The sequence below is a fragment of the Aspergillus ibericus genome, assembly GCF_003184845.1.
Source record: "Aspergillus ibericus CBS 121593 unplaced genomic scaffold BO80scaffold_8, whole genome shotgun sequence".
NCBI lineage: Eukaryota > Fungi > Ascomycota > Eurotiomycetes > Eurotiales > Aspergillaceae > Aspergillus > Aspergillus ibericus.
In genome coordinates, this window is record NW_020292106.1 from 91,596 (window position 1) to 118,743 (window position 27,148).

Here is a 27,148-nt window from a genome sequence, read left to right on the forward strand (position 1 = left end):
GATCCGGAAATTACCGCGTGCGGGGAAGGGGACCACCCCGGCAATGTGGCCGATCCCACCCGATGGCCCCTCTGGCGAAAGTGGTCGATTGTTGTTTGTATCGCCTTGATGTATATGCTCGCGTGAGTTCATGTCCTCGACCGGCATGGCTGGAGTTAATATTTTCAGAAATTTCGGAACGATCATCATTGTACCTGGAGTGCCCCGGATTCTTTCCGACTTTCATGCCTCGCGAGATCATCTTTATGAACCCCTCATCGTCTCCATCTGGGAACTGGGTGAGGGTGTCGGGTCCTTTCTGGTGGGACCACTGTCAGAGCAGTATGGTCGCAGCATCGTCTATCATGGCGGCAATGTCCTCTTTATCCTGTGCTCGGTGGCGGCAGCCTTGAGCGTCAACATTGGGATGTTGGTGGCTTTCCGCTTCATTAATGGCCTGGCCATAACTACCATCACCCTCGCCCCCAGTATCATCGGGGATCTCTTCATCCGAGAAGAGCGCGGGGCCGCCATGGCGCTGGCCATCACTCTCCCTCTTATCGGTCCCTGCGCGGCCCCGATCGTGGGTGGATACGTGACCAGTACCCTCGGTTGGCGATGGGCGATCTGGATCATGGCCATTGCGGTGGGAAGCGTTTCCCTCTGCTCCCTGATTGTGATCCGAGAAACCTACCGGTTCAAAATCAAGATCCGAAACCAAGACCAACCATCTGAGCCTCGTGGTCCCCGCGAGACCAAGCTGCAGACCGTCCTCCGCCCCGTCCGCCTGCTCTTCTCCTCTCCCGTGGTTCTCGTCACTTCCCTATACACAGCCCTAACCTACGGCATTTCCTACCTCATCCTCACCACCCTCTCGGAGATCATGCACGAAATTTACGGCTTCAGCCAAGGACCCATCGGACTCACCTTTCTCGGTCGAGGTACGCCCCTCCCCCCCCCCCCCCCCCCCCCCCCCCCCTTTTTCCCCCTCCGCTCCACTCCAACTAACCCATCCAGCAATCGGCAACCTCATCGGCCTAGCCCTCTACGGCCTGACCTCCGACCGCTACCTGCAACACCGCCGCCAAACCACCGGCCAGTCAGTCCCCGAAGACCGCCTGCCACTAATGTTACTCGGGACGATCCTCCTCCCCATCGGATTATTCCTCTACGGCTGGTCCGCCCACTTCCACATCCACTGGATCGTGCCTCTTATCGGGACGGGAATCGTCGGAGCGAGCCTCATCCTGACCCACCTTCCCACGGAGAATTACCTCGTGGACGCGTTCGACCCCGATGGCACATCAGCGTCGGTGCTAGCGGCGAACGCGACGCTCTCTGCGCTGTTTGGGGCCCTGTTTCCGTTGGCAGGGCCAGCCTTGTACCGGACGCTAGGGATCGGGTGGGGCAATTCTCTGTTGGCGTTTGTGTCGGTGGCGTTTTTGCCGCCGTTTGTGATGCTGTGGATGCATGGGGAGCGGTTGAGACGGGAGGGGTGGGGGGGTTTGTGGGTGATTCTGCCGTGGTTCGGTGGAACAGTTGAGGGTTTGGGTGGTCATGAGACACGGGCTGGAGAGCATTCCCCTGAAGCTGAGAAGAGGCCACATCGGAGGAAGGATGAAGAGAATTCTCAGAAAGGGCAGCCGGGCGAACATGGTGAGGGATGAAGTATGAGTCTGTTGAACACCATCGCAGTTAATGGCTCTGTTGGATGTATAAGAAGCAGCTTTTCAATGCGCGACCAGGACGCGACATTGCTGTCTCGTGACCGTCACAGGATGCACAGACTCGGGAATAGTAAGTTAAAAGGTGCGGTGACGATAAGGCCCAAAGTCTGACTGGTTGTTAATTTGACTGCCCACATGGCTAATCACGTACTTAGGATAAACCTGAGCCAGTGGATACAGCCACTAAGCCACGCCAAACTCAGCCGCTATGTACAACACAAAATGCAATCTTACAGCTCAGATGGTCATCGAACACGTCCCTTATCTGCATTGCATGCAAAATTGTTCTTTTCGTGGAGCTAGGCAGACGTGGTGGCATCGGTCGAGGTAGAAGCGCAGGATCTCATTGCATGAGTAGGTGACCCTACAATGCAGCGAGTACGAGGACTGGATTCTCCAATTGAATGCCGTTGATTCCATGTTCAGATTGAAGTACCACGACCAATATGGGCGAGCATTCATCGATACAGCAGTGTCAAGTCGTGATTTTCATAATGGGGCTCGGCATATTGATCGCTTATTGGCTGCTTCCAAGACTAGGCTCTAGTTCTTGAGATATCTGGCGTGATCTGATGTCTAGCTAACCTGAGAAACCTAGATATTCCTGACTATCGGAATCACACGTGATTTGAAATCAGATGGTTCAAGAAGGCTGTAGACTGCTTACCAATCAACCTCCCCTCCTAGTTAGTTAACTACCAAACTGCGTGTGGAACCAACATCACCATTTCCCTCTGCGCAGAAACCATATTAGTGCTGAACAACCAACAGCATTGAAATCCATACTTACCACCAGCTGCAACGTCCTTGCATCTCCAAACCACACAATGCCCCTCTCCACCCACGAACACGGCACTGGCCTCCCCATCCTCATCCTCCACGGCTGGCAACTCTCCGGCCACGTCGACGAACTCGACTTCGAGCCCATCTTCAGCACCATCCCCACCCCCAACCTGCATCGGATCTACATCGACCTACCAGGCATGGGCCACACCCCGGCCCACAACATCCACAACCTCGACGACATCTACCACCAGCTCGTGGAATTCATCGACTCTCGGTTCGGGAAGGCCAGATTCTTAATCATCGGTTCCTCATGCGGCGGATATCTCGCCCGCGCACTAGCCCAGAAATACATCGACCAGGTGGACGGGTTACTCTTACGAGTGCCGCTGATTGAACCGGCGGATAGCCTCCGAGATGTAGATGTGTTGACACCCTTAATTCAGAACAAGGAGGTCATCTCAGAGCTATCAGATCATGACAAATCCCTGTTGGGGAATATACCAATCCAAACACCATCCTACATCCAAGCCCTGAAAACCAAATACGAGGAGGCGTACATCCCCGCTGAGACCCTCTCCGATGCGAAAGTACTCGATCCCATCCGGGGTGATCCGACTCGGTATCGACTCTCGTTTGACGTGGATGAGATGGAGAAAGCGGGGAAGTTTCCCGCTCCGACGCTCATTGTCTGTGGGCGGCAGGATGGAGTGGTCGGGTATCGGGATGGTTTGCGGTTGGTGGAGCGGTATTCGAGAGCGACGTTTGTGGTGCTGGATCGGGGGACGCATGGGGTGCCGGTGGATGGGCAGGAGAGGGGGGTGTTTGGGGCGTTGGTGAGGGAGTGGGTTGGGAGGGTGGTGGAGTGGAGAGTTGCCGGGGGGGATAGATGTATTGGACTTGGGGGTGCTGGGGTTAATTTCTCGTGGGTAGATGATGCAGCTGGGATGACAAGGGGTATTGAAGCGGTCTCCTCCCTTGGAAGTAGTACTCCAGAAACTTATACACCTCACTGCTTAGGCGCTCAGTAAAGCATCTATCCATTCATCTATCTCCATATTCAACCGAAAGAACAAGCCTTTAGCTAATAAATTTGAACCTAGATTGCATGTAGCTCTAGCTATCATCATACACCACATATTAGAAGATAAAACAGAGAGAGAAAAAAAGAATACATACAACAGAAGGGATTCGCTGGTGGTCACCCACCCAACTACTAACCTCCCGGCGTGTGGCTTAAGTACGGCTGAGCGGACGGGAAGCCCTGTTCTCCACACCCTATGGTCGTATGTACTGACCTACTCTCTCAGTTATATTATATTGAGTTGATAGTATATGATATCTGGGGTTGAAACCCGACACAGTATACTTTGTACTCGGTAGACACCGTATAGCGGCAGGAACCGGCTGCCCAGTGCTTGCTTATCATGAGTGATATACTCCTGATTTTACGTATCGAACCTTTATGTCATGAAACGGTATTCTTTCTATTACTAATATGTCTTTTTCATCTCGAGGTAATGACACTACTTTACACTGTATATGAATGTATGAAATGGCAACGTCAGGCCCGATATGTGCTGCGATATATGCTGCGATACATGCTGCCCTAAGATACAGCTTGCAAGACCTAGATGACAGGACCTACCACACAAGAACAGGCTTGATGGTCTTGCCACTCCTCATATCACTTAAAGCCGTCTCAAAGTCCCCCGCTTGATAGAACCCCACCATCTTCCGCAACGGCAAAAGACCAGCCTTCACCCAGTCAATCATCTTCGGCACAAACTCCCGAGGCACCACATCTCCCTCCACCACCCCCATGTACTGCTTTCCAGCCACCATAAACTCATGAATGGGAAGATTGAGCACTGCATTCTCCGGCGCCGACCCAAGCTGAACCACCCTCCCCTTGTTAGCCGTCATGCGAATCCCTTCCGCCACCAACCCCGGCGCCCCGGTCGTCTCCAACGTGATATCCGCCCCAATCCCTTTAGTAATGGCACGCACCCCCTCCGTCACAGCACTGAGATCCGCATTCGAATCAATCCTCACCACATGCGTCGCTCCCACCGCCAACGCCAACTCCAAACGAGCCTCGTTCCGCGCAATCCCAATGATCGTCTTGCACCCCGCAATCCGCGCCCCCATCACAGCACTCAATCCCACCCCGCCCAGCCCCAGCACCGCAACAGTATCCTCCCCCTTCGCTCCCGCCGCATTAATCACCGCCCCAGCCCCAGTCTGGATCCCACACCCCAGCGGCGCCAACAGCTGCAGTTCCTCCTTTCCCTCCACCAACCCGGATACATTCACCACCGCCTGCTCCTGCACAATCGTCCAGCTCGCAAAGCTCGATTGTCCAAAGAATTGGCCGTAGATATCCGCTTCCCCTGATCCATCCTGATTCTCCCCCCGAAAAACATAATTCTCCCTCGTCGCCTCGAAATTAATCGGATCGAAAATGTGGCAATGCGCGGGATGACCTCGTCGACAACCCTCGCAGGTCTGACATGACGAGAAAGACATAAGGATGGGGTCGTTGACTCGGGCGGCAGTGACGTTGGGGCCGATTTGTCGGACGTATCCTGCGCCTGCAAAACAATCATATCAATCAGACATAAAGCATAACCTACAATGCCTCCCTTTCAAGGGTAGGGTGGAGAAGGGGAAGAGGATACCTTCATGCCCCATCACCCGCGGATAATTTACTCCAAGCCCAGTTTCCAACCCCGCGAAATGCAAATCCGTCTGACAGACCCCCGAGGCAACCACTTCAACGAGCAGCTCATTTTCCCGCAGCGGGCGCAGAGACACATTCTGGAGCTTCCAGCCGCCGGTTTTATAGGGGCTGTGAGACACAAGCGCTCGGCCGGTTACGGTGGGTGGTATGTTCGCCATGATGAGTATGGATCGGGCGAAAGGATTACAGGGCAGATTACATGGCAGTAGAGAGTAGTATATATGTTCCTGATTTTATTTAGCCATTGCCGGCTGTAGAGCCGGAATTAGCTGCCAGGGGCATGAAATTCCGGTCGGCATGCCGAGATGCAGGCCGAAGGTTGTTTGTTGGAAGATCCGGATTTCCGGGATTGAATTTTAGGTGGGTCCGGTTGTGAGGGGGAACTGGGTCGGATATAGATTTGTTTGTATGCTGGGACCGGAAGTCTCAGGTCTTGAATCAGTGGGCGGCAAATAAGGATTCTATGTGTACTGCTGTGTATGTATTTTTGTAGCTCCAGTGAAGGTAAGTGGATAATTTGTAGAGTGGAGATCCTGCAAAACCCGGGTGGCGATCCTACTCTGAATACCGACAGCGTCAGGCGAGGGTTGTGGATGAATTTAGGCTATTGTCTGGAGCTAATCAATCTGGTCATTTAGGTCAATAGCATGTCCCCAGCGAGAAGAGCCTACGCGGGGAACCCTAATCTTACTCCTGAACAACCGATGTGAAAGTAGTGAGTGATGCCTGAGGCAGCAATGGAGTCAGGCATACGGGGAGGGTCACGGGACTCCCCCAACCCTGACCGGGAATTGCGAGCAATGATCGCATCATGTACGTGATATGTACATCCAGAATTAGGTAAATCAAAGATAGCAGCTCATGACACCATCTCATGGAACAATTAGTCTGCCACGCTGACCACTTACAGCCTTGAATCTACTTCGGCAGTTATCAGCTGCATGGCTCATTGTAGCGCCGATCACGTCAGGGAGCACGCAACACCAGGTCTCCGATGACAATGTCCCAATGACAGTTCCCCGCATCAACCAGTATATATATACTCCTGCCAGATCAAGATAATCACTTGACTTCTTCCAATTCAAAGCATCATGTCCCCCCGATATCGTCGCATTGCCGTCATCGGCACCGGCCCTTCTGGCCTCTCCGCCGTCAAAGCCCTCCACGATGAAAACACCTTCGACACCATCCGGGTCTTCGAACGACGCGACCGCGTAGGAGGCATCTGGCACTACGACCCAACCCCAGACCCCTTACGCCCTGAGGCCCCCTCCCCAGCCCCCAATGCCATCCCCACGGGCCTCCCCCAATTCACTCCCCCCCGACCCGAAGACCCCAGCGCCCGCACCGGCATCTACCCACACCTGGACAGCAACGTGGGCGCCAAAACCATGGCCTTCACCCACACACCCTTCCCCCCCATCAACTCCGCCACCTCCATCAAACAATTCGGGCCCTCCAACGCTACCCGTCCCTTCCGCGTCGTCGCCAACTACCTCGAAGACCTCTTCATCCCGTACCTCCACCTCGTCTCCCTCAACACCACCGTCGAACGCGCCGAGAAAACCGGCTCCCAATGGACCCTCACCCTCCGCAAATCCAACCAACTCTACCGCAACACCCCCCAAGACTACTGGTGGACCGAGACCTTCGACGCCATCATCGTCGCCTCCGGCCACTACAACGAGCCCGCCATCCCGGCCATCCCCGGCCTGTCCACCACCGCCCTCACCCACCCCCACGCCTTCGAACACGCCAAAGCCTTCCGCCACCCAGACCACTACATCAACCAACGCGTCCTCGTCGTCGGGGGGAACATCTCCGCCGCCGACCTCGTCACAGAACTCCACTCCCTCGTCTCCGGGCCCCTCTACCTCAGCCAACGGGGTAGCAATCCCGCCCTCGAACCCGCCTGGTCCCTCCCCAACGTGCAGCGCAAACCAACCATCTCCCACATCACCCCATCCCCAGACCCAACCCGCAACACCATCACCGTCCACTTCACCGACACCACCACCCTCACCCTCGACAAAATCCTCTTCGCAACCGGCTACACAGCCTCCTACCCCTTCCTCACCCCCAACCCCGTCACCGCCAACAACCGCGTCGCCGGATTCTACCAACATATCTTCCGGATCACGGATCCATCCCTTGCCCTGGTGGGCCAAGTGCGCGCTGGTCTGAGTTTCCGGGTTTACGAGTATCAGGCGGTGGCGGTGGCACGGTACTACGCGGGCCGGACGAAGGAGCTTCCGAGTCAGGCGGAGCAGGATCGCTGGGAGTTTGAGCGGTTGAAGAGCAAGGGCAATGGGGTCGCGTTTCATGAGATTAAGCCGGATTTTCGCGAGTATTTTGAGGTGTTGCTGGAGATTGCGGGGACGGGGGCGGGGTTGCCCGCGTACGAGGATAGGTGGGCGGAGGAGGCGTTTGAGGTTTTGAAGGCGAAGGAGGGGTATTGGAAGAGGTTGAGAGGGGATGCAGAGGGGAAGGGGGGAGAACAGAAGAAGGAGGAGAGGGCGAAGTTGTAGGGGTGGATACAGTTGGTGGGTTGGATATTATGTGAGTGTTCATTGTGTTGAACCGAATAAGCAGCCCAGTTATTTGGTTTCTCAACGATTGGAAAGGCTTTTGTTATACCAATGGCCTATCTAGTTGAATCGGTCCGGACGGTAAATCTAGCTAAATGTCAAGTCTATTACCGAGAGTCTCAAATGGAATTCGAACTAAGAGGTTAGATAAGCCAGAAATCTTTGGTACTTCACATAAACTGAATCCCAGGAAGTATTCGAAGATAATAGACGTTTGTCTATCCTAGCTTAGTTGGCCTACAAGTCTAGTCAGAGGCCATGCGAGATTCTCAAGGCCATGAAACTAGTGTATGACAATACTATTTCGACATTAGTAAATGAGTCTTGTGTTTTCCTGTAGTCCACACTTCCTGTATGAAAGCCAACTGGCGAGATTCATCCAACCCCGCGGGCGGAACAACGCCGTAGCTCCGGCCTGTCATTCGTGCCCGATAGGCCAACCTGCTAGCCCTGCAAGTGGAGGCTCATCGATCGATCCCAGCCTCCACTTTGAGCCAATGAAATCACCGTTAGCTCTAATCTTACACATGGCACACCGCCAGCTCTCCCTCCTCCCTCACTCCTCCCTCACTCCTCCCTCTGCAGCCGGAGTCAAGGCTCTACATTTCAGCTTATATCCATACTCTACTGCGCTGCACTCTGCACTCGCTGCACTGCACTGCACATCCTACCCACCACCATACATTCACTCAACCCATCAAACCTAACCCAACCCCCAAAATAAACACAACCCCACCCCAAACGCACCACCCACCCCACCACCACCATGTCCTCTACATCGGACAGCAGCACCACCCTCCCCACAACCCTCAGCGCAATAAGCACCCTAATCGGATACATCGGCACCGAAGTCGCCACCCCGCACACCACCTTCCACCGAATCCTCTGGCCCCAACGCGCCTACAACAACTTCCAGTTCCCCTCCTCCTCCTCCTCCTCCTCCCTCTCCCTAAGAAACATCTTCATCCCCGCCCTCCTCATGCCCCTCGGCGGACCCCTGCACACGGCAGCCCTCAAAACCATCGACCAGTTCTTTGCACGCGGGTTATTCCTCGGCCCGGAGATGGGGGGGATGCTGGGCACGGCGTTTTTTCCGGATCAGGGGGGGGAGTATCACCTCCCTGGGGGGGGAGTGGGAAAGGTGCGGAATGGGGTGTGGGTGAGGGTTTTGGAACGGGTTGGGTTGGGGGGTGGGAGGTGTCAGAGGAGGAGTATTAGTGGTGGTGGGGTGGAGGGTGGGAAGGTGAGGAAGGTCCGGCAGAAGACGTGGGTGAATCGGTTGGTGTTGTCGGTTCATCAAGGTCCGGGGAAAGGGGTAAAGAAGAAGAAGGTGGTGTGTGTGGAAGGGGATGTTGGGCCGATGACGGGGCGGATTCTCGCGGGGATTGTGTTGACGGAGATCACGGGGATTGGGGTGGCGATTGCGGTGGCGGTGGTGTGGCGATCGGCGTGGATGGTCTTGTGGGTGGTGCCGTTGGTTTTGAAGTTGGTGAGTGCGGGGTGTTGGGTGCCTAGGGAGGGGGTGGTCGTGGAGGATGGGGGTGGGTGTGGGAGTGGAAAAGAGACAAAGCGTTATATGGTTACATCCGGACATGGATTTCAGATCATCGAGGGCCCTCCGCAGATGGTGCAGCAGTTCTTTCGACATTATGGGCATCCGAGACGGAGTCGGTGGCAGGAGCTGGTGCAGATTGCGGTGGTGATTGCGTTTGGGTTGAATTTTCCGGTTGGGTTGGTCGTGTCGACTATGTGGATGCCCATTGGGTTACAGTGTGTGTGGACGGGCTATGTGCTTTATGTTACGATGGTGATGTATGTGTCGAGGTATGCGCATGGGGAGTGGTGGTTGACTACGGAGGAGAGGCTCGCGGATGCGCTGATTGATGCTGAGGAGCACCCGGGAGAGGTACTGGTTCTGTTTAAAGGAGGCGAGGATTGCACGCTGGCGGTGGAGTTGACTCGGACGGTACATAATTCGTACGGAGAGGCCAAGGAACATGCTTTGCTGCTGCGGCAACCGCCCCTACCCAGCTCGGATCATCCCGGGGATGTTCAGTCAGAGGGGTCAACGGGGAACTCGGAGAAGAGATGATTCTTGATTCATCTTGCTATACTACAGCCAAAGACTCTGGCGTGCGATGGATAATGAACTTGATGTCCCAGCAGCACCACTTTTCGTCGACTGGAGTGTCGTTTGTTGGATCCGCCCCCGGATGTTGGGAATATGCTTCTAGGAACCCCGGGTCGTGGTAAGCCACAGAGCTTGTGGGGATCGCCGGGATCCTGTCCCTGCATTCCGAGACCGAGGTTGTATCCCGCATGGCATTGAGTGCAAAGGCATGAAACGATGTGGGCTTGTTCGTCACAATCACCTTGACATACGCCACGGCACTCGAGGTCTGAGTATCCAAAAGACGAGCGTGAGGCAGGAAGAGTCGAATATCAAAAGTCAGATGGCAGGCCAATTGGCCGCGCGCGAGCGTGCTCAGGCTTTCATGGTAGGTCTTTGGAGACAGGTGGGCGATGCCAAAGGCGCTATCAAATGATAAGATGTTGAGGTATATGGTTTCTTGGCAAGTGTTGGAGAGAATGACCGTGGCGTAGTCCCCGGTGAGGAGGTGAAGACATCCATCCGGTCCCACAGTTGGGCTTCTGTGGTTAGGTTTTTGGCTGCCATTGTCGTATCGATACCCTCCAACCGGGAAGATTTTGACTTGATCCATGAGATCGGTGCAATTACCTGAAAGGCCCAGCCTGGATCGGTATAATTCAATCTGGTCGTTCGCAGACTGCGCATCCAACCCATGAGAGTGACGATCAAGCAAGGTCGCACTGCCCCTGACTTCCTTCGCAGATGTCGCATCTACCTTGAAAGGCGTGACGGGTCTTGCAGAACTTGACAGCGGACGAATGTCGTCTACTACAAAGAGGTCTGCAGGAATGGAATGGCTGAGCTCATCGTCTGTCGGAATGAACTGCACTCTCGCGCCCGCAGCCACACCATGCGCGCTTCCCGCGTGGAGGATGAGACTGCACTCACTGCCAACCTTGGTGAGCCGAGCTTGATAGTTCAGTACTGGTGTCAATTCATGTCGTTCATCGCATCCTTCCAGGAACAACCGTTCCGTATTTCCACAAGACTTCACACGGATCCGAATAGCATCGGGCCTCCTGCTCTGTAACCAATGCGTTTCCAACCCGATCTGCCGTACCAGCTCATTCCACGTCATGTCCAAGCCATGCTTTTCCAGGAGACGGAGAATCCAGTATGTAAGAAAACCGTGATAGGTTTTGGACCGCGGGTCCCGGTATAAACTTTCCTGCCGGCTGTATCTGTTTGAATATTTAGACCAAAGCAGCAGATAAGGGGCCCCGGAGTTGGGATTCTGGAGTATGGTATCTAGCCGCCGAGGACACCAGAATCCATGAAACACCGACAGTAATTCTTCTTCGGGGAATTCGGATTCCCGAAAACGATGCTTTTCCTCACAATACCCATAAGCGCCCCGGGTATCCAGCACCACGGTCACGTCCAGCTCTTTCCGGGTGAGTCGGTTCACGAGGACGGCCAGTTCCAGCTCGTGCAGAAATCCCTCCTTGGAGTTGCTGTCAAGAATAGCAAAGTATTCTTCCTTCTCGCGCCGTCCTTGATCCAGCCCCCGGGTGGTGTATATCTCCAGGGAACTGCCGGAGAAATAGACGTAAACTACATCCCCGGCGGTCGCTCGCGCAGTGACCGCCTCAAAGGCCCGTAGGATGTTGGCGTAGGTGGGTAAGGTGGAGGGGTCGGTAGCAGAGGATACGAGGGTGTATACATTCTGCTCTGGAAATTTCATCGTGTGCAGCAGAAAGCCACGCATTCGATCCACGTCGGCCCCGCAGACATCGAGGGGATCCTCCTCCTCCTCCTCCTCATCATCATCCGAATCCGACTCTGAATCCGCACTTGGCTCGACACCGATCAGAATAGCCCATTTAGAAGCCGACATCTTCACTTGCAATATTAATTTGTTTGGCATCCAGCACACCGGCCAGTCTGAGCTAACAGGACGCCACGTGATGGAGGGGCAACTAGCGGCATCCGAGGGCTGCCCCGCATTTGCCCTCCCAACATCATGACCTCCTCCACGGTAAGTCACCCACGCAGTAACCCTGGGCAAAACAGAGCCCTAATTACTGTGATGCCATGCTGCACAGATCCAGTTCCATCAATGGCGTCCCTTCGAGGCCAACGGAAAGCAGACCGGCCACCTGCTCATGCCAGCATTCAGCACCGTAGCCGAGCTGAATTCATCCAAGCTGCACAATGAGTACTGGTCGTCCACAGGCCCCGACTTCATACCTTCTTTCCGACACAAAACCATCTCCAACCCCCGTCCAGTACCGCCATCCGACCAGGCCAAACTGTATCCCAGCCGGCTCGTCACCCCCGATGGCACGAGCGTGCGCATCCAGCCGCCGTACCCGGAATATGTGGTAATTTCATACACCTGGGGTCGGTGGAAGCATCGCACCCGAGAGCAAGACACCGAAGTGAAGGGAGGGCACTGGAAGGTTCCCGCCAACACGTTGTTTACCCGGGACGATTTGGATACCGCCGTGCGGAATATCGCCAAAGGCCGTCACGTGTGGTTGGATGTGCTGTGCATCCCGCAGCTCGATGGGGATCCCGAACATGGCGTCGAGATCAGCAAACAAGGAGAAATCTTCCGCTCCGCATCCGCGGCAGCAGTGTGGCTTTGCTCGGGGGGAGAAGAAACCCTGGCGGAGATCTGTTCCTGGGCCCCAGACGAATCGCAGATGGTGGACCCGGATGTGCTCCAGGTCCCGAACCTGTTGGATATTAGGTCTGGCCACGTAGACCTGTCCGAGACGCGTCGTCGCCTACAATTGATCATCGCTCTGACGACCGATGTCCCGTGGACCACGTCCCTGTGGACCTTGCAAGAGGCCGCCTTGCGGCTGGATGCCGTGTTCTATGATAAGAGCGGCCATCAGATCCTACACCAGCAGAGTGGAAACCCTCTCACTATTCGCCACCTGGTCAAAACACTCCGATATATCCGAGTCGCACTTCACCAGATCAACGAGCCGGGCAATCCGCGCAGCATCTTGCAATATCCGGAGACCATGCGTGCGACTGACGCGGATATCGATAGCTGGTTCCAGGCGACCGACGCCGTCAACCAAATCAATCTCCACAACCTCATGTCCATGAACGCCGGACAATTATTACTGACATCCACCCATCGAACCTGCCGACGACCGCACGACCGCGTGTACGGAATCATGGGCGCCATCGGAGTCACCATCCCTGTAGACTACACCAGAGACCCAGGGGAAGTGATGAACGCGTTTCTCGTCGAATTGCATAATGCCTTCCCGGCTGAAATGCAGAGCTTTCATCGCTCAGGAGCAATCCGGCCGAGTATCCGACCGTGGCTGGCTGACGAGGACTGCGATGAACTGGGCATGGTTCGACAGGGGCAACCGCCGCTGTCACGACCGTTTCGCCATGTGTCTCCGACGGGCGATCTGATCGTCAAGGAGCTGCTGCTGCTGTCCGATCGGGGAATGGATGATCTTGCCATGCGGTTTCTGAGCGAGACGGTGCTGCCTGCTCTCGATAATTATGCTTTTCATCAGATCTCGAAGGGCATGATCTCGACGCAAGGTTGCGAAAGCACGGGTCGAGAATCATATGTGCGGGGTTGTCTAGTCTTGCGGTATGTGAGTACCCGGGTGCAGCTGGGTCTTGTGCCTCTGGGGACTGTCAAGGGGTTGGAGGATATGGGATGGTCGTGGATGTATTTACTGGTGGGGTCGGAAGATGCCGGTGTCGGGGCGCGACGGTTTCGCAGACTGGGATTGGTGCTGTTGGTGGAGGAGATGATGGTGGATGTGACCCATGGGGAGTTTCATATCTACTGATCAGTACGTTGGCGATTGTTGACACTTTGTTGCTGTTTTGCATGTATGAGATACAATTTTTATACGAATATAAAAGGGAAGAAGCATCAATAGCAACAGATCTATCGTATTCGTCCTCCCCGTCTCCGACAAGGAATCAAGATTTGGATATAAACGGCGGAGTCGTTCCCGATCATTTTGATTTCCTGGCACAGAGCGGGAATGGAACCATTTGAACAACCAATTGGTGGGTTCGCACTACATGTATATCTATATATCTTCACAGCCGTGGCCTACGTTGGCTGTCGCTGCCTCGGGAAGGACCTTGGAGTGTGTGAATTTGAGGATAAGGTAATCATTATCATTATCATCATCATTATCTTCCAATGCAAGGGGGGCAGTGAAGTATAATCAGCCCCCCAAGCGCAATCGGTGCGCAGAAAACCAACAATCGCATCGCGCGTATTCCTGATGCTTCGTTCCTTGTCGACCCTCTCTTTCAGATGGGCCCCCGAGCATGATGACCACAACGTGACAGCGCATACTGTATCGAGGGACTCAGCGGTGAGGCTCTCCACCCAGACCAGGGAACGGGGTCCTTACTGCAAACTAAGCGATCGGGGAACAGTGGTGTTATCGAGCGTCAGGCATGGAGGTAACTTATTCTTCCAGTCCTCCAGCCGTCTTTGCACGTCTTTGAGGGTTCTTACCAGCTGATGCAGGGGCGGCTCGAGACCACTTGCCAGGACCATTCGGTTTGCATGCACGTTGATCTCGCTTAGTGCGGTGAAGCTGTTTAGCACGCAGGGGATGTGGGATTGGATTGGGTTGATTTGGCGTGGGTATGGCACCCAGGGATCGTCTGTTCGATGGGCACATGGAAAATGGGGTCGATTTGGTCGGTCAATTGCCAGGTTTTTCATGAGGGAGATTGAAGCAGTTCTGAAGGGTTTAGCTTAAGAAGAAACTCAGTTCATGCATGGGAACCAACGCGGTAAGATTGTAGATGTCCCAGAGGGTAGTGTCAACTGCATGACTTTCGGTCGAAGCTTCAGACGGCGGCGGGTGCTTGTTTGTGAATGCCTCGGCCATCTTGCGCACCTGGCCGAGATACCACCACCCGATGTGGTCTTTTCCCATGGCTGCCATGCTGAAGACTAATTAGTGACCGTATGAGATTGGTGCATTGGGACTCACCACACAAACAACACTCCGCACCCTTGGATGGATGGTAAATCGCGCCGGTCCTCGATCGTCTCGTACAGCCGTCGTGCTTCCTCGTAGAAATGCACGCCTTTGGACTCGGGATCATTCTGGTCGGCGTAGACTTCTGGCAAATCCGAATGGAACTATAATGCTGCGATTAGCCGGCCGAATATGTAATCAATGACATGGTCTCACGCATGCTTCGGCCAGGATACAATTCACAAGGAATGGCGAGCAAAATTGCGAGTTTGGCTTGCCGGCTTGCGCATCGCGCAAGAACAGCTCCCGGTCGATCCAGCTGTAGTATGGATGACTCCAGGTCATCCAGAGGGAAATCAAATGGGAGACCAGATCGTCACTGGTGGTGACCGAGGTCCATGGGGCGGCAGGAACACGATAGACGGGTATATCCACGAGGCGTTGAATATTCAGTGCTCGGGATGACGCCTCGTTTATTATCCTCCCACGTTGACGTCTGGTTATACACGGCCAAAGGGGGAGTCGTCTCTCGTTCAGGCGGCGAAATGTTATGGTCCATGTAGAGCTTGAGTTCGCTAAGAGGCGCCTTTGTTCGGATGAGATCCAGCAACTGCATGGCCTTTGCGTCCGAACTATCTTGCAGTGTCTGAACCAGCTGGAGCAAGTCATTCCGCTCCGCTTCAAGCTTCCCAATCTTCCGTTTGTGGGCCGATTTCCGCCGCATATCCTCGTCCAAGTCGAAGGTACAAGAGAGATGACGTTTGGTGCATCGATCACAGGCAGCAGCGCCGTCGCTGAATTGACACTGCATCATTCAGCATAGGGCACAAACGTGGAAAGCTTAAATGCTTGCTACCCTCGCCTTAGTCCGCTTGCACTCACGGCATGCTACTGAGGCCTTGCGCAGTCGGGGTACCGAGGCGTTGGGCGCAGAGAAACTGGGGGCGGCCGTTCGCGGGGGAGCGGGGGCGATTGGTTGCATTGGAAAAGTTCGAATGGGTTAGTATGAATAGACCAGATACGGCCCTCGTGAAATGCGAAGGGTTCTGCGCGGAGAGAGAAGTGTTGGGGGGAGAGAAACTACCGGTCAGCCAAGGGGGACTCGCGGAACGGCGCTGGATAATTTATCCCCCCCCCCGCAAAACCGGTTTTTCTCCCTTGGCAGCAAGCTGGCATAGTGCAGCTTATTGGTTGCAAACCAGTGATATTATTGGTTTATTATTTATTTCTATGGGGGTTGAGAGACCTTTCCATGACGGATATTAGTCATAAGTGGGGACGGATGGATCCAACTGACAGCTTCAACACTGTAGAGTCCGAATATAAAATGCTTCAATTCTTTGACAGTGAATTCTCCGGTCTTTTAGAAGGCACCGGAAATGCTATTTCCAAGGAGGTCTTTAGACGTTGCGAGTAGTGACTTGATAGGGTGCTTGTGAAAATGCTCTACAGTAATGGAAGCTTTTGGTGATTGAGCTAGTCCTCAAGTAAGGGCTAATATATATGGTCTGTTTGCGTTATGTGGAGCTCAATGCATCCATGGAACTATGCAGCCTTGAAGAGAAGCATATCTCGACGTTTGCATGAGTGCTGTGCCGAAGAACAACATCAAGTGGATGAAATCCACAGGCTCCCGAGAATGGGATTGGTTGTTCCACGCTGTCGAGTGAATGTGGACCCTCGATGCCAGTCAAGCCTACTTGTTGCAGGATGACAAGGCTTTCACGGTCCATCCTCGGGGTCTCAAGTCGTCGCATAGTTATTCTTGTGGCAGGCTTAGACATATGAATTGCACCGGCAACTTTAGCATCAAGTCTTCGACGTGGGCAGGATCGAGGACTTGATTGAGGCCCGATTGAATAACAAGATAGTGTGAAAACGCCTCGCTGACGAGCCAAGTGGATGGCGGTTACTCTATGGTGCAGGAAACCCTGAATTCCGCTTACGTCCAGGCGACGAATGTTGTGTAACCTCCAAGGTGGCATGGTTACTCAATGCTGACCCGGAGACTCTGGAGCAGGCAATTCACCAATAATGATCTACATGCTCCGCAAAACCTGAGTGGGGAGTGATGCTGCTAAATCGACACACGAATCCACCTCGGGCCATTGTCGAAAACGACCACACTGAAACTTATACCCGCATCAATTCTACCCGGGGTAGCCAGAGAGTCTAATCAAAGGGACTAATGTCTGGGGTCCGACGGTAGCTCCAATATGCTGTGCAGCCCCCCATTCGTTGTAACCCATTCTATTCCACAACACAGGCGGTATGGACATCATGGCATCCAGAACTTGCTATTGTCATCGCCACAACGATTACACGCCTCGATCTCTCAACCGCTGGGTGGCCAAAGCCGTTTTCATGAGGCGAATGATTCAAATATGACATGCAAGTACTTTGCGCCTCTGCCTCTGCAAGATCTGACGACACAAATGCGTTATCCATGACAGGCAGCATTACATTTCCATCATGTTCTAGCGATAGCGTGTCGTATTTAAAGGACGTAGAGGGCAGCTACTACATGCCTCGCAAAATCCCCTCAATACTTTACTATAACATCACTCATACCGAACGAGTACCGCACCTTGCACTACTGCTAAAGCTGCTGCTTTCCCCATCATGTCTAGTTATCCGGTATTACAACAAGACCATACTTGCACCTCCATAGCTGACTGCAATTCAGGTCGCAACAGCCACTATCAACGGGAAACCTTCCCTATTCGTAAACAATAATGGCACCCTGACCTGTCAGGCAGAAGGAGACAAACCAAACCAGTTCAACGAAGTCACGGTGCAAACCCGTGATGATCAGCAGCCTATAACCCTTGATGAAGGGTCATCGGTCTGCGTGACTGAGTGGCAGGGCGCGGACACCAAAACCAATGTACGTCTCGAACATGCAGCCTATCGCAATGTTTTCATAATGCTTTCTTCTTCTCAATTGCTTCAAAGCTAATTGATCCAGTATCGCATCTATGGCAGTTGCAACAAGAAAATGATCGAGCTTGCCTCAAGCGACCAGGAGACTGATTGGATCTACGGGGATCTCACCACTCATCATATTCCCGCTGTGGACGGTTCGACCCTGACCGCAACATCCGCAAATACTGCTGCGGGGGATCTCATTCGGGTCTACGCCAACGTGACAGATACGGATGCAGATTGCTCTGTTTACTACTACAATGATACAACAGGCGACTGGTCTTTTGATGGTGATATCTCGATCATAGATCCTGGTGATTGATCCTACTGAATCATTGGCTGGACTTCCTTGACTGCAGGGAGATGTCTCGGTATAGGTTTTATTTCATGTGGCTTACTGCCACTATCAAAAAAGTGACAGTTTTTGATTGAGCTTTCGTGGTTTCCTAAATATGTGTCTTGTACGACATTGCCCCTGTTACGTAACAACTCTTCAACTATCATATGCCAAAAGTTGCCAATGTGATCTCTTCTATATTGATTTGCACCATCTCTTACATTCTTTCAGTCCTCTAACCGTGTTGCTATTCTACAGTTACACCCCACCCAGGCTGAATAATTCCCCCTTTAAACACCGTAATGTCCGCCGGGTGGCCATATCGTGACCGCCACTGATATCGTTCAGATGCTGACTCTACTCCAATGTTAATATAGAAATCAGTCAGTTTTGTGAACTACATACCTTACCGAGTGTCAAAAACGCAATACTGAGCTATATTCTAATCTTCTTGCACTACAAGTTTAAGCAGACAGTATTAACCGGGAGACTTCAGAAGTTCTGCGAAGAGACTCTACTCTATAGAGTATGTTTAAGGTGCCTGGTTGGCTGGTAGGCGAGGATCATGTGTTCTAATCATATTGGCTATTACTATTAGAATATTCTTCTTCTTCTTTTTAGCCATAGCCTAAATAGTAAATATAATTGATATTTTTATTCATATAAAAGTAACAGGTCGTCATCTACTTGACACACAGCTTAGCACGTGGTGATCGCAGGAAATATGGTTGCCTGAAGGGAGAGAACGGCTCCTCTACTCCATACAGAATAGGGTTAAGTACATTTCCCACTGATGATGATTTGTAATCAACAGTGAATTGGGATCCCAAAGATACGCTCCGCACGAATCACAGCCCTCCCATGTGTCCCCGCCAGCGCCAAGGAGTGGCACTGGCCCGTGGCCATAAAGCCGAAACCTTCCGAGCCCCTCTGCAGTTACGTACATCACCTGAACCCCCCCGCCTGACCCCAGACCACCACCACAGTGCAGTGTCCACGCATGTCCATAACCACAACCGACCCACCCGCAGACCTCAGCGACACTGAGAGCCCCTCGCACGAGGCGGCCAAAAAGGAGCGACGTAGGGGTCAAAACCGACGGAACCAACGCGCCTGGCGTAAGCAGCCTACGGGCCTGACATTCCCGTCCACTCATGCTTATGCTGCTTAGGGGAACGGCAGCGGATTCGACGCCAGATCGACAATCTCGCGGCGGACCACGCCCTGCCGGAGTCTGACGACCTCGCGACCTTTCTGGCCCTAACGGACCCGACGACGCAGAATCCGCTCCCCGATCTGCGCATCCTCGCCCAGCTCTCCCAGGAAGCAGGCCAACTCAACGGCCCAATCACAATCAACGGCTGCGTGCTCGCCCACTCGCGCATCTATCGACTCTTACCTGTCTTCGAGGCAGCCGCGCACCAGAGCTATCGCGGAAACCCGCAGGCCGATCACCTCCTGACGGTCGCCAAACTGAATGTCTTCCGGGCCTTTGTCCGGAACATCACCGTGCTGGGCTACACCCGGGAATGGATGACCGATGATGCCCTGTCCCGGTTCAGTATCCATGGACCGCACCCGACGAATCCAGTCGGGACGAGTCTCCCCTCCAGTTTACGTCCGACGGAGATGCAACGAAGTGAGCTGCATCATCCGTGGTTGGACTTTTTCCCATTCGCGCGGCTACGCGATAATCTGATTCGGTATCAGGATTGTATGGATGAGAGCCGGTTCTGTCAAGATCTGATGGGGTTTTGGACGATGCCGACGGAGGAGAATTGTGTGCTGGTGTGGGGGAATCCGTGGGATCCGATGAATTGGGAGATTACGGAGGCGTTTTTGCGCAAGTGGGGGGGTTTGGTGAAGGGGTGTCCGGAGATTCTGTGGTCGACGAATTATTGGCGACGGTTGAGGGGGGAGAAGCGGTTGGTGTGGAGGGCGTCGTTTGATACGGTACAGTGATGATACAGTGATGCTAGATACAGGTGCCAGAAGTATAAATGTGTCATCAACATTGCCTGGTGTATAGGGCGGCGTTATGTAACTTAACAGTATGAGTACTGAAGACACTGTATAGCGCTCACATGCGCATTCATCGAACATTACATCCAGTCTCTACACTACGAAGATCGATGGAATCTCTTCACCACTACACACGTCTCATGAAAGACTATGATTAAGTTCCCCGATATATCCGCACTGCTGACCATCTAGACCGGTTCGATTACGCGCTAAGAGTGGATCCGTCCACCGATCTCATTGATGACCGATAATGGTGGCGCCGGGAATAACATACTTTAATCCTTATCTCCTATGCAAAATCATATATCTATGCCTCGCAGCCGTATTCAACACCCCATTCAACAACAATCTCATTCCATCCTATCTTATTCAACACTGCAAACAATGCCCCCCCAAGTCTGGCTCATCACCGGCGCATCCTCCGGCTTCGGAGCGCTTCTTGCCGAAAAAGCCCTCCAAGCCGGTCATGACGTCATTGCGACCGCGCGCAACCCGACCAAGGCAGCGCAGGATTATCCTCAGATTGCGTCGTTGGGTGGAAAGTGGTTGCAGTTAGATGTGACGAGCAAGGAGACGAAGGCGCAAGTTGAGAAAGCGATCACGGACAACGGGGGGAAGATTGATGTGGTGATCAATAACGCGGGATATGGTCTGCTGGGCGGTATTGAGGATATTAGGTATGATTGATTTCATCGTGCTGAAAAGGGGAGACTAAATGTGTGTGTAGTGAGGATGAACTGGATACCCAATTCCAGACGAATGTCTACGGCGTGGTGCGAGTCATTAAGGCGGTGTTGCCCTTTATGAGGGCGCAACGGAGCGGCACTATCGTCAATGTGAGTAGTATTGCCGGCTTTGCGGCAGGTCCGTCGGGTGCGGCGTATTCCATGTCCAAGTTTGCCGTGGAAGGTATGTTCCATCGTCCTTAGTCTCTCAAAGCAAAGCGTTAACATGGTATGCTAATTACAGCCCTCTCCGAATCCCTCTTCGCCGAACTCAAACCCTTCAACATCCGCGTCCTGCTCGTCGAACCCGGCGCCTTCCGGACCAAATTCATCGGCTCGCACAAGTTCCCTGCCGCCGGACTCACCAAGGACTACGAGGGGACGCCGTTGGCAGCAGCTCTTGGCTTCTTTGATACCTTTGCGGGCAACCAGCCGGGGGATCCGGTTAAGGCGGTGCAGCGGATTCTAGATGTGGTTCAGGGGCAGGGTATGGGACAGGGTAAGGAACATTTGCTGCGGTTGCCGTTGGGGACGGATTGTTTTCCGCGCATGTTGGCCAAGTTGGATGCTGTGAAGCAGGATTTGGAGGAGATTAAGGAGGTTGCGTTGAGTACGGCGGTTGATGAGTAGGATGGAAATTTGTTAGGTAGAAGCACTAGGATGAGGTAATTCGAGTATTGTTGGGGTATCCATATATGACTATAGGGGTGGAAAGGGCTTCCTATCTTAGCTATACTTGAGCCATGTTGGACGTGGCTAACTGAATGAGCCTTTATTGGTGTCTTATGGGTAATCTTGAACCATAAGGTGAGTGGGTGATTTGGGAGATGTTATGAAAGATATACATAAATAGGTAAATAAGTCCTAATAATTATATAAAATTATGTGAATTTACATAAGATATTTAGTTTATTTATACATTACTCTGATTCTGTTCAAAATCTTCATCCTTAGAAATAACTTTATAGTGATCTAGCCAGTGTACAACCGAGCGCAAACTTCAATCCAGTAGCCAGATCGAGCTGAGGTACAATTTGTCTTTGGAATTATCCTTACTCTAACTGACACGAGCGAGATCGGCATCCGGGTTCATAAGGTAGTAAATCGTTCTGGACCACGTGACGTATGCAATATTACAGACCAATGGGCTAGTCAGGGCCTTTAACGTACCTTAATCTCTCCTAGCCAATCGGGCAATGGATACTGCTAAATGACGGTCGGAATGAGGACAGCGATTATCGCTGGAACAAGTCCAGTAGTCAGGCTTTGATAAGAAAAATATAATCCATCTCTTGTCTTCTTCTGTGCTGGCTTCCCGTTTATGTAGTCAGGGCTGGTGTCAGTCCGAACTAGCTACCTAACCAGGCTAGCGTGGGACTCTTTTTCAGCCCCTATTGCAGATGAATTCGAAGCGAAGCACTTGCGACTAGTCGACTCACCGCTCAACCTGTCCAAACTGGTTGCCTGGGATGGTTTAGTGTCGAGCCTTAGTAGTATTTTGCGGGTATTTGGTTGGTTGCCGTGCATGACTTTTGGCCCCCATGCGGAACCAAACACTTACGAATTTTGGTGGGGCGGAGCAATGGCTATCACGCTAGCCGCCGGATTATAACAGCAACACCCCCCGTGATGTGTCAGAAAGCCACCTCTGCGAACTGGTTTCCCTTTTCGGAATGAGAGCATCATGGCCGGGGGATACAGAGGAAAAATCAGTCTGGGGTGTGCACTGTGCCGCCAGCGACGGGTGCGAGTAAGTGGGCCCCATCAGACATGAAACCTCGAGAAAGAAAGCTTGGCCAACCGTAGGCAGTGCGACCGACGTCAGCCCTCTTGTTCACAGTGTCTGCGAGTGAATCAGGAGTGTTTCGGATATCGAAATCCGGATACCCTGAGGGTGTATGATCAGAGCGCGGAAGTTGCGTCCAAGGCTCAAGCTCGATATCGTGCCAGTCGCCAGTTGCCTGCGGAAGCGTCTACGTCCTTGGTCTATTCACCCGTCTCTGATGACCAGCGAGCCATGTTTTATTGCATCCCATACTATATTGGCACGGACCAGCATCGGGGCTTACTGCGCTTCCTGCCCAGCCTGTTGGAGAAGGACCCCTCGCCGGCGTTAAGCGCCTCCGTCAAGGCGGTAGGGCTGTTAGGCATGGCGAGGATGTCCCACGGGAAATATCGAGCCCGGGAAGCATATAGTATTGCCCTGTGTGCGACTAATAGTGCCCTAAGAGATCCGACCACAGCCACATCGGATGCCACCCTGGGCGCTGTGCTATTGCTGAGCTTGTATGAGGTGATCCTCCCGTATCAGCTGCAATCCGCCTCCTCCACGCAACATGCACTGATCCATCTCAGCTGATCACATCACGACCCTCGGAAATGGGCCGTGGCTGGAAGGACCATGCTCAAGGAGCAGCCAAACTCCTGGAACTGCGAGGGGAAGAGCAATTGAACTCGCCGGTTGGACTAGAGTTATTCACCATTGTGCGCTTTCAGAATGTGAGTTTTCATCGACGGGAGGGGTATACTACTTGCTCATGCAATGGCAGGTAATCAGCAGTGTCTTCTTCCGACTGGGGTCTCGGATTCACAATTCCCCCACGATAGCAGCGTTGTCGCAAGTTGCCAGATCGAAACGAGATGAACATGTCCGGCCCATCGAAACCCTCTACAACATGCTCATCGAGCTGAACGATATCGCCATCGCAGTGGATGCGGCACACCTCCAAAATGACCTCGAGACGCAACAGTGGTTGATTGAGCGATGCCTGCTCCTGGATGCGCGTCTCCAGGCGTGGACGACCTGGCTGAGTCCCGCGTGGTCGTACAAAGTCATCGATGACCCGCGGGCCCATTTGCCCAAATGCACCTATCCTCCGATCTACCATAACCGATATCATATATACTCCGGTGTCTCCATCGCCACCATGTGGAATAACTATCGCCAGACGCGCATCGTCCTCAACGAGATGATCCGGCTGATGGCCCTGCGCCGGTGGAGGCTCCAAGATCTGCCACAGTATCAGCCGATCGTCGCTCAGGCTGCGGGCATTATCGAGCACATGGCCGGGGAGATTTGTGACAGTATTCCATATTACTTCATCTCCGGCGAAGTCGGCTTTGGCAGCCTCTACCGGGTGCTGTGGCCGCTCTTCATTGCCGGCCGATGCGCCGCCGCAGCATCCCCGGCCAAAGCATGGGCCACGCAGATTCTCGACCTCATTGGGAACATGACGGGGATTCAGCAGGCCATCGGCATGGCGCAGCTACTCAAGCAGGGGAAACCCGCTAGCGTGATTCCCGGAGGGGATCTAGTGACCGAGTCTATCTTTCACAGGCAGCCCGGTTGTCAAGGCAGTGACTGAACTTGTCCGAAATGGGTCCACTCAATAAATAATGAATATGAACAGTATAGTCAGCTCTAGCTTCGCTGCATAGGATCTAAGCGAGATGATGTAAATCCGGGCCCCCACTTATCATGATGAGGCTTAACGATGTCAGCTCCCAGCTCAGCCTCTGGATCTGCCGAGTTACGGGCTGCATCGAGTCTAGGGCGCCATGTGGATCCAAAATACCGAGTTGATTGCCGAGTCTAGTTTAGTGCACCAGCACCCACGCTTTGGGCCCTAAGAAGATCCGAGTTGTATACCCATTCGAGAGATGTACCCGACAATACCCCAACGCGGCTGTACCTGACTTCACCCTGGGTTGGGAGATAAATAGCTCGGCCTTTCCAGGGAATCAGATACATACTCAGCACTTGACATCGCTATTCTGTGGATCAAAGCAACGGCCATGAAGACCTCGGTACTCCTGGGCTGGATGTCCCTGAACATCATCAACTGTAAGTTACAAAGACTGAATACCACGGCTGCATACCAGCTCACGAGGTGAATCGAGTTACCAATGCTGCAGCCGTCTCCCACCCAAAGGACTTCGCTTCCCGAGCTGTGAATCATGTCCAATCTCGTGCCCTCCCAGATGCACCCGACGGCTATGCTCCCGTGCATGTCACCTGTCCATCCAGCCGGCCGACCATTCGGTCTGCCTCCGCACTGTCCTCCCATGAGACCGCATGGCTCGAAGCTCGCCGTCAGAAGACCGAATCCGCCCTGAAGGACTTCTTCGGGCATATCGAGATTAAGGACTTTGATGCGGTGAGCTACCTCGCGAACCACTCGGGCAGCGACTTGCCCAATGTCGCCATTGGCATCTCGGGGGGTGGTCTGGTGGCGTGTCTGAATGGCGGCGGTGCGATCAAGGCCTTCGATAACCGCACCGAAGGATCCACCGCCAAAGGTCAACTGGGTGGTCTGCTGCAGTCAGCCACCTATTTCGCCGCCCTCAGTGGTGGCTCCTGGGCTCTCGGCTCCATTTACATCAACAACTTCACCACCGTCTCGAATCTCCAGGAGAACCTGTGGGATTTCAACTCGGAGGAGATTATCTTTGGTCCCGCTGGGATGTCGTATACTGATTTCTGGGGCAATATCTCCTCCCAAGTCAAGAGCAAGCGGGATGCGGGATTCAAGACGGGGGACGCCGACTTCTGGTAAGCTAAATCGTTCCGGGGCCGAGACAGAGTTATTGACCGATGTTCCAAGGGGCCGGATCCAGGGCTACAACTTCTTCAATGCCAGCCACGGTGGGGTCGACTACACCTGGTCCTCCATCGCCAAAACCCCGTCCTTCCAGAGTGGTGATATGCCGATGCCGCTGGTCGTCATGACGGGCAACCAAGCAAGCACCGAGACGCTGTCCAGCTCCCCGGCCACCTATCCCATCTACGAGACGACGCCGTGGGAGTGGGGTACCTACGACGACGACATCTACGGCTTCGCCCCCTTGGAGTATCTGGGCACTCGTTTCGTCGACGGAGTCGTGCCGGACAATGAAACCTGCGTCCGGGGCTTCGACAATGCGGGCTTCATCACCGGCTCGTCCAGCGACATTTGGAACGAGAACGGGCGCGATATCAAGTACTATCTCGAGTACGCTCTCGACGAATACGAAGCCGCCGCGCCCAACTCCTCCACCGTGACTTTCCTGAAAGCCGCCATCGCGGACTTCGACAACGCCGCCAGCTCCACCAACTCCAGCGTCAGCGGGCCCGCCGCCTACGACCCCAATCCCTTCTACCACTACCACACGTCCACCTCGCCCTACGCACAAACCACCAACCTGATCGTCCAAGACGGCGGCGAAACCAGCCAAAACATCCCCCTCTACCCACTCATCCAGCAAAAGCGCCACGTCGACGTGATCTTCGCCGTCGACTCCCTGGGCTCCGCCTCCTACGACTACTGGCCCACCGGCTCCTCCCTGATCGCCACCTACAACCGCACCCTCCTCGACATCGCCAACGACACCTCTTTCCCGGCCGTCCCGGACCTGGACACCTTCCTCAACCTCGGCCTCAACGCCCGCCCGACCTTCTTCGGCTGCAACGCCTCGCAGCTCACCACCCCGACTCCCCTGGTCGTCTACCTCCCCAACCACCCCATCACCTACAGCTCGAACTACTCACTCACCGAGGGTCAATTCAACGACACCCAGCGGGATGCCATCATCACTAACGGCTACAACGTCGCCACGCAGGCCAACGGCACCCTGGATGCCGACTGGTCCACGTGCGTCGGGTGTGCCGTGCTCAGTCGCTCGTTGCATCGCACCGGCACGGCCACCCCGGAGGCCTGCACCAAGTGTTTCCAGCGGTACTGCTGGAACGGGACCATCGATGACCAGACCCCGACGGCGTATGAGCCCACGGCATCTCTGAGCGCTGTTGCGGCGGCGTCAGCCACCACAGCTTCCAGCATGGGGACTTCGCTGCGGGTGGGGGTGGCAGCTTCGGCGGCGCTGGTGGTTCCCCTATTGGCGGGACTGTACACAGCTTGAGATACCGATGGAGAGATTTGAGCTGCGCTTTGCTCCTTCACGTGATGCTTTTGTACTGTTTCTTGTTTTCTTTTATATTATAATTTATCATACTGCGTGAGATTTCATCCTCTGGAGACCCCACCCGCTTGATCTTAGGATTCCACCGAGAGTAGTCCATAGAACCTCTCTCCCACCAGTCCTATCCAACCCCCAAGAAACACGACATTTATATCATTAATGATACCAGATTGCAATCCAGGACGATTCACAACAAAATATCCAAACCACACCCGCAAGGCAGAAAATCACCACGACACGATTACATAAAACTATACAGTTGGCGA

At 53.7% G+C, this 27,148-nt stretch overlaps 13 protein-coding genes across 13 annotated transcripts; 10 read left to right on the top strand and 3 right to left on the bottom strand.

Moving 5' to 3' along the window:
- BO80DRAFT_422639 (MFS transporter) lies at positions 1-1,776 on the top strand. Its single transcript, XM_025718865.1, has 3 exons — positions 1-122; positions 169-920; positions 997-1,776. Exons 1-3 carry the CDS (start codon positions 109-111, stop codon positions 1,644-1,646), a joined length of 1,416 nt encoding a protein of 471 aa, XP_025578030.1. The 5' UTR covers positions 1-108; the 3' UTR covers positions 1,647-1,776.
- A 757-nt stretch (positions 1,777-2,533) lies between these two features.
- Positions 2,534-3,633, top strand: BO80DRAFT_432440 (alpha/beta fold hydrolase; the record flags this gene model as incomplete). The annotated part of the gene is made up of 2 exons (XM_025720789.1): positions 2,534-3,325; positions 3,610-3,633. The coding sequence occupies 2 exons, from the start codon at positions 2,534-2,536 to the stop codon at positions 3,631-3,633; spliced, it is 816 nt and encodes a 271-aa protein (XP_025578031.1).
- Positions 3,634-4,133: 500 nt separating this feature from the next.
- BO80DRAFT_487348 (NAD(P)-dependent alcohol dehydrogenase) lies at positions 4,134-5,443 on the bottom strand (the record flags this gene model as incomplete). Its single annotated transcript, XM_025723548.1, has 2 exons — positions 5,171-5,443; positions 4,134-5,083 (listed from the first exon to the last, which is right to left on the bottom strand). The coding sequence occupies exons 1-2, from the start codon at positions 5,388-5,390 to the stop codon at positions 4,134-4,136; spliced, it is 1,170 nt and encodes a 389-aa protein (XP_025578032.1). The 5' UTR covers positions 5,391-5,443.
- Positions 5,444-6,323: 880 nt separating this feature from the next.
- Positions 6,324-7,843, top strand: BO80DRAFT_487351 (FAD/NAD(P)-binding domain-containing protein; the record flags this gene model as incomplete). Its single annotated transcript, XM_025723549.1, has 1 exon — positions 6,324-7,843. The coding sequence occupies one exon, from the start codon at positions 6,324-6,326 to the stop codon at positions 7,758-7,760; it is 1,437 nt and encodes a 478-aa protein (XP_025578033.1). The 3' UTR covers positions 7,761-7,843.
- Positions 7,844-8,335: 492 nt separating this feature from the next.
- On the top strand, positions 8,336-9,920 carry BO80DRAFT_268266 (uncharacterized protein). The gene has a single exon (XM_025714809.1). It carries the CDS (start codon positions 8,587-8,589, stop codon positions 9,910-9,912), a length of 1,326 nt encoding a protein of 441 aa, XP_025578034.1. The 5' UTR covers positions 8,336-8,586; the 3' UTR covers positions 9,913-9,920.
- Positions 9,921-9,928: 8 nt separating this feature from the next.
- On the bottom strand, positions 9,929-11,809 carry BO80DRAFT_442290 (uncharacterized protein; the record flags this gene model as incomplete). The annotated part of the gene is made up of 1 exon (XM_025721257.1): positions 9,929-11,809. The coding sequence occupies one exon, from the start codon at positions 11,807-11,809 to the stop codon at positions 9,929-9,931; it is 1,881 nt and encodes a 626-aa protein (XP_025578035.1).
- Positions 11,810-11,939: 130 nt separating this feature from the next.
- On the top strand, positions 11,940-13,913 carry BO80DRAFT_422641 (uncharacterized protein). Its single transcript, XM_025718866.1, has one exon. The coding sequence runs from the start codon at positions 12,078-12,080 to the stop codon at positions 13,749-13,751; it is 1,674 nt and encodes a 557-aa protein (XP_025578036.1). The 5' UTR covers positions 11,940-12,077; the 3' UTR covers positions 13,752-13,913.
- Positions 13,914-14,164: 251 nt separating this feature from the next.
- BO80DRAFT_462404 (Zn(II)2Cys6 transcription factor) lies at positions 14,165-15,897 on the bottom strand (the record flags this gene model as incomplete). The annotated part of the gene is made up of 6 exons (XM_025722510.1): positions 14,165-14,672; positions 14,722-14,880; positions 14,928-15,079; positions 15,132-15,294; positions 15,404-15,720; positions 15,772-15,897. 6 exons carry the CDS (start codon positions 15,895-15,897, stop codon positions 14,330-14,332), a joined length of 1,260 nt encoding a protein of 419 aa, XP_025578037.1. The 3' UTR covers positions 14,165-14,329.
- Positions 15,898-17,537: 1,640 nt separating this feature from the next.
- Positions 17,538-18,162, top strand: BO80DRAFT_442293 (uncharacterized protein; the record flags this gene model as incomplete). The annotated part of the gene is made up of 3 exons (XM_025721258.1): positions 17,538-17,552; positions 17,602-17,802; positions 17,884-18,162. 3 exons carry the CDS (start codon positions 17,538-17,540, stop codon positions 18,160-18,162), a joined length of 495 nt encoding a protein of 164 aa, XP_025578038.1.
- Positions 18,163-19,164: 1,002 nt separating this feature from the next.
- BO80DRAFT_491482 (DUF3425 domain-containing protein) lies at positions 19,165-20,139 on the top strand (the record flags this gene model as incomplete). The annotated part of the gene is made up of 3 exons (XM_025723701.1): positions 19,165-19,323; positions 19,360-19,409; positions 19,592-20,139. Exons 1-3 carry the CDS (start codon positions 19,178-19,180, stop codon positions 20,137-20,139), a joined length of 744 nt encoding a protein of 247 aa, XP_025578039.1. The 5' UTR covers positions 19,165-19,177.
- Positions 20,140-20,493: 354 nt separating this feature from the next.
- BO80DRAFT_422645 (putative short chain oxidoreductase/dehydrogenase) lies at positions 20,494-21,742 on the top strand. Its single transcript, XM_025718867.1, has 3 exons — positions 20,494-20,876; positions 20,927-21,108; positions 21,169-21,742. The coding sequence occupies exons 1-3, from the start codon at positions 20,584-20,586 to the stop codon at positions 21,552-21,554; spliced, it is 861 nt and encodes a 286-aa protein (XP_025578040.1). The 5' UTR covers positions 20,494-20,583; the 3' UTR covers positions 21,555-21,742.
- An 822-nt stretch (positions 21,743-22,564) lies between these two features.
- Positions 22,565-24,329, top strand: BO80DRAFT_400779 (uncharacterized protein). The gene is made up of 4 exons (XM_025717538.1): positions 22,565-22,674; positions 22,735-23,217; positions 23,280-23,423; positions 23,474-24,329. The coding sequence occupies exons 1-4, from the start codon at positions 22,609-22,611 to the stop codon at positions 24,287-24,289; spliced, it is 1,509 nt and encodes a 502-aa protein (XP_025578041.1). The 5' UTR covers positions 22,565-22,608; the 3' UTR covers positions 24,290-24,329.
- Positions 24,330-24,719: 390 nt separating this feature from the next.
- Positions 24,720-26,822, top strand: BO80DRAFT_487357 (lysophospholipase 1; the record flags this gene model as incomplete). Its single annotated transcript, XM_025723550.1, has 4 exons — positions 24,720-24,768; positions 24,807-25,476; positions 25,529-26,680; positions 26,741-26,822. The coding sequence occupies 4 exons, from the start codon at positions 24,720-24,722 to the stop codon at positions 26,820-26,822; spliced, it is 1,953 nt and encodes a 650-aa protein (XP_025578042.1).
- Positions 26,823-27,148: the final 326 nt, after the last annotated feature.

What these genes read in the sequence shown, in the direction of transcription:
- BO80DRAFT_422641 (XM_025718866.1), top strand. Translation starts at nt 12,078, where the DNA reads ATGCCAGCATTCAGCACCGTAGCCGAGCTGAATTCATCCAAGCTGCAC.
- BO80DRAFT_400779 (XM_025717538.1), top strand. Translation starts at nt 22,609, where the DNA reads ATGGCCGGGGGATACAGAGGAAAAATCAGTCTGGGGTGTGCACTGTGC. An exon ending in GCCGCCAGCGACGGGTGCGA is followed by an intron (nt 22,675 to 22,734) that starts GTAAGTGGGCCC and finishes AACCGTAGGCAG; the next exon opens with TGCGACCGACGTCAGCCCTC. An exon ending in CCATTGTGCGCTTTCAGAAT is followed by an intron (nt 23,424 to 23,473) that starts GTGAGTTTTCAT and finishes ATGCAATGGCAG; the next exon opens with GTAATCAGCAGTGTCTTCTT.
- BO80DRAFT_422645 (XM_025718867.1), top strand. Translation starts at nt 20,584, where the DNA reads ATGCCCCCCCAAGTCTGGCTCATCACCGGCGCATCCTCCGGCTTCGGA. An exon ending in GGCGGTATTGAGGATATTAG is followed by an intron (nt 20,877 to 20,926) that starts GTATGATTGATT and finishes ATGTGTGTGTAG; the next exon opens with TGAGGATGAACTGGATACCC. An exon ending in GTCCAAGTTTGCCGTGGAAG is followed by an intron (nt 21,109 to 21,168) that starts GTATGTTCCATC and finishes TGCTAATTACAG; the next exon opens with CCCTCTCCGAATCCCTCTTC.
- BO80DRAFT_268266 (XM_025714809.1), top strand. Translation starts at nt 8,587, where the DNA reads ATGTCCTCTACATCGGACAGCAGCACCACCCTCCCCACAACCCTCAGC.
- BO80DRAFT_422639 (XM_025718865.1), top strand. An exon ending in ACTCACCTTTCTCGGTCGAG is followed by an intron (nt 921 to 996) that starts GTACGCCCCTCC and finishes TAACCCATCCAG; the next exon opens with CAATCGGCAACCTCATCGGC.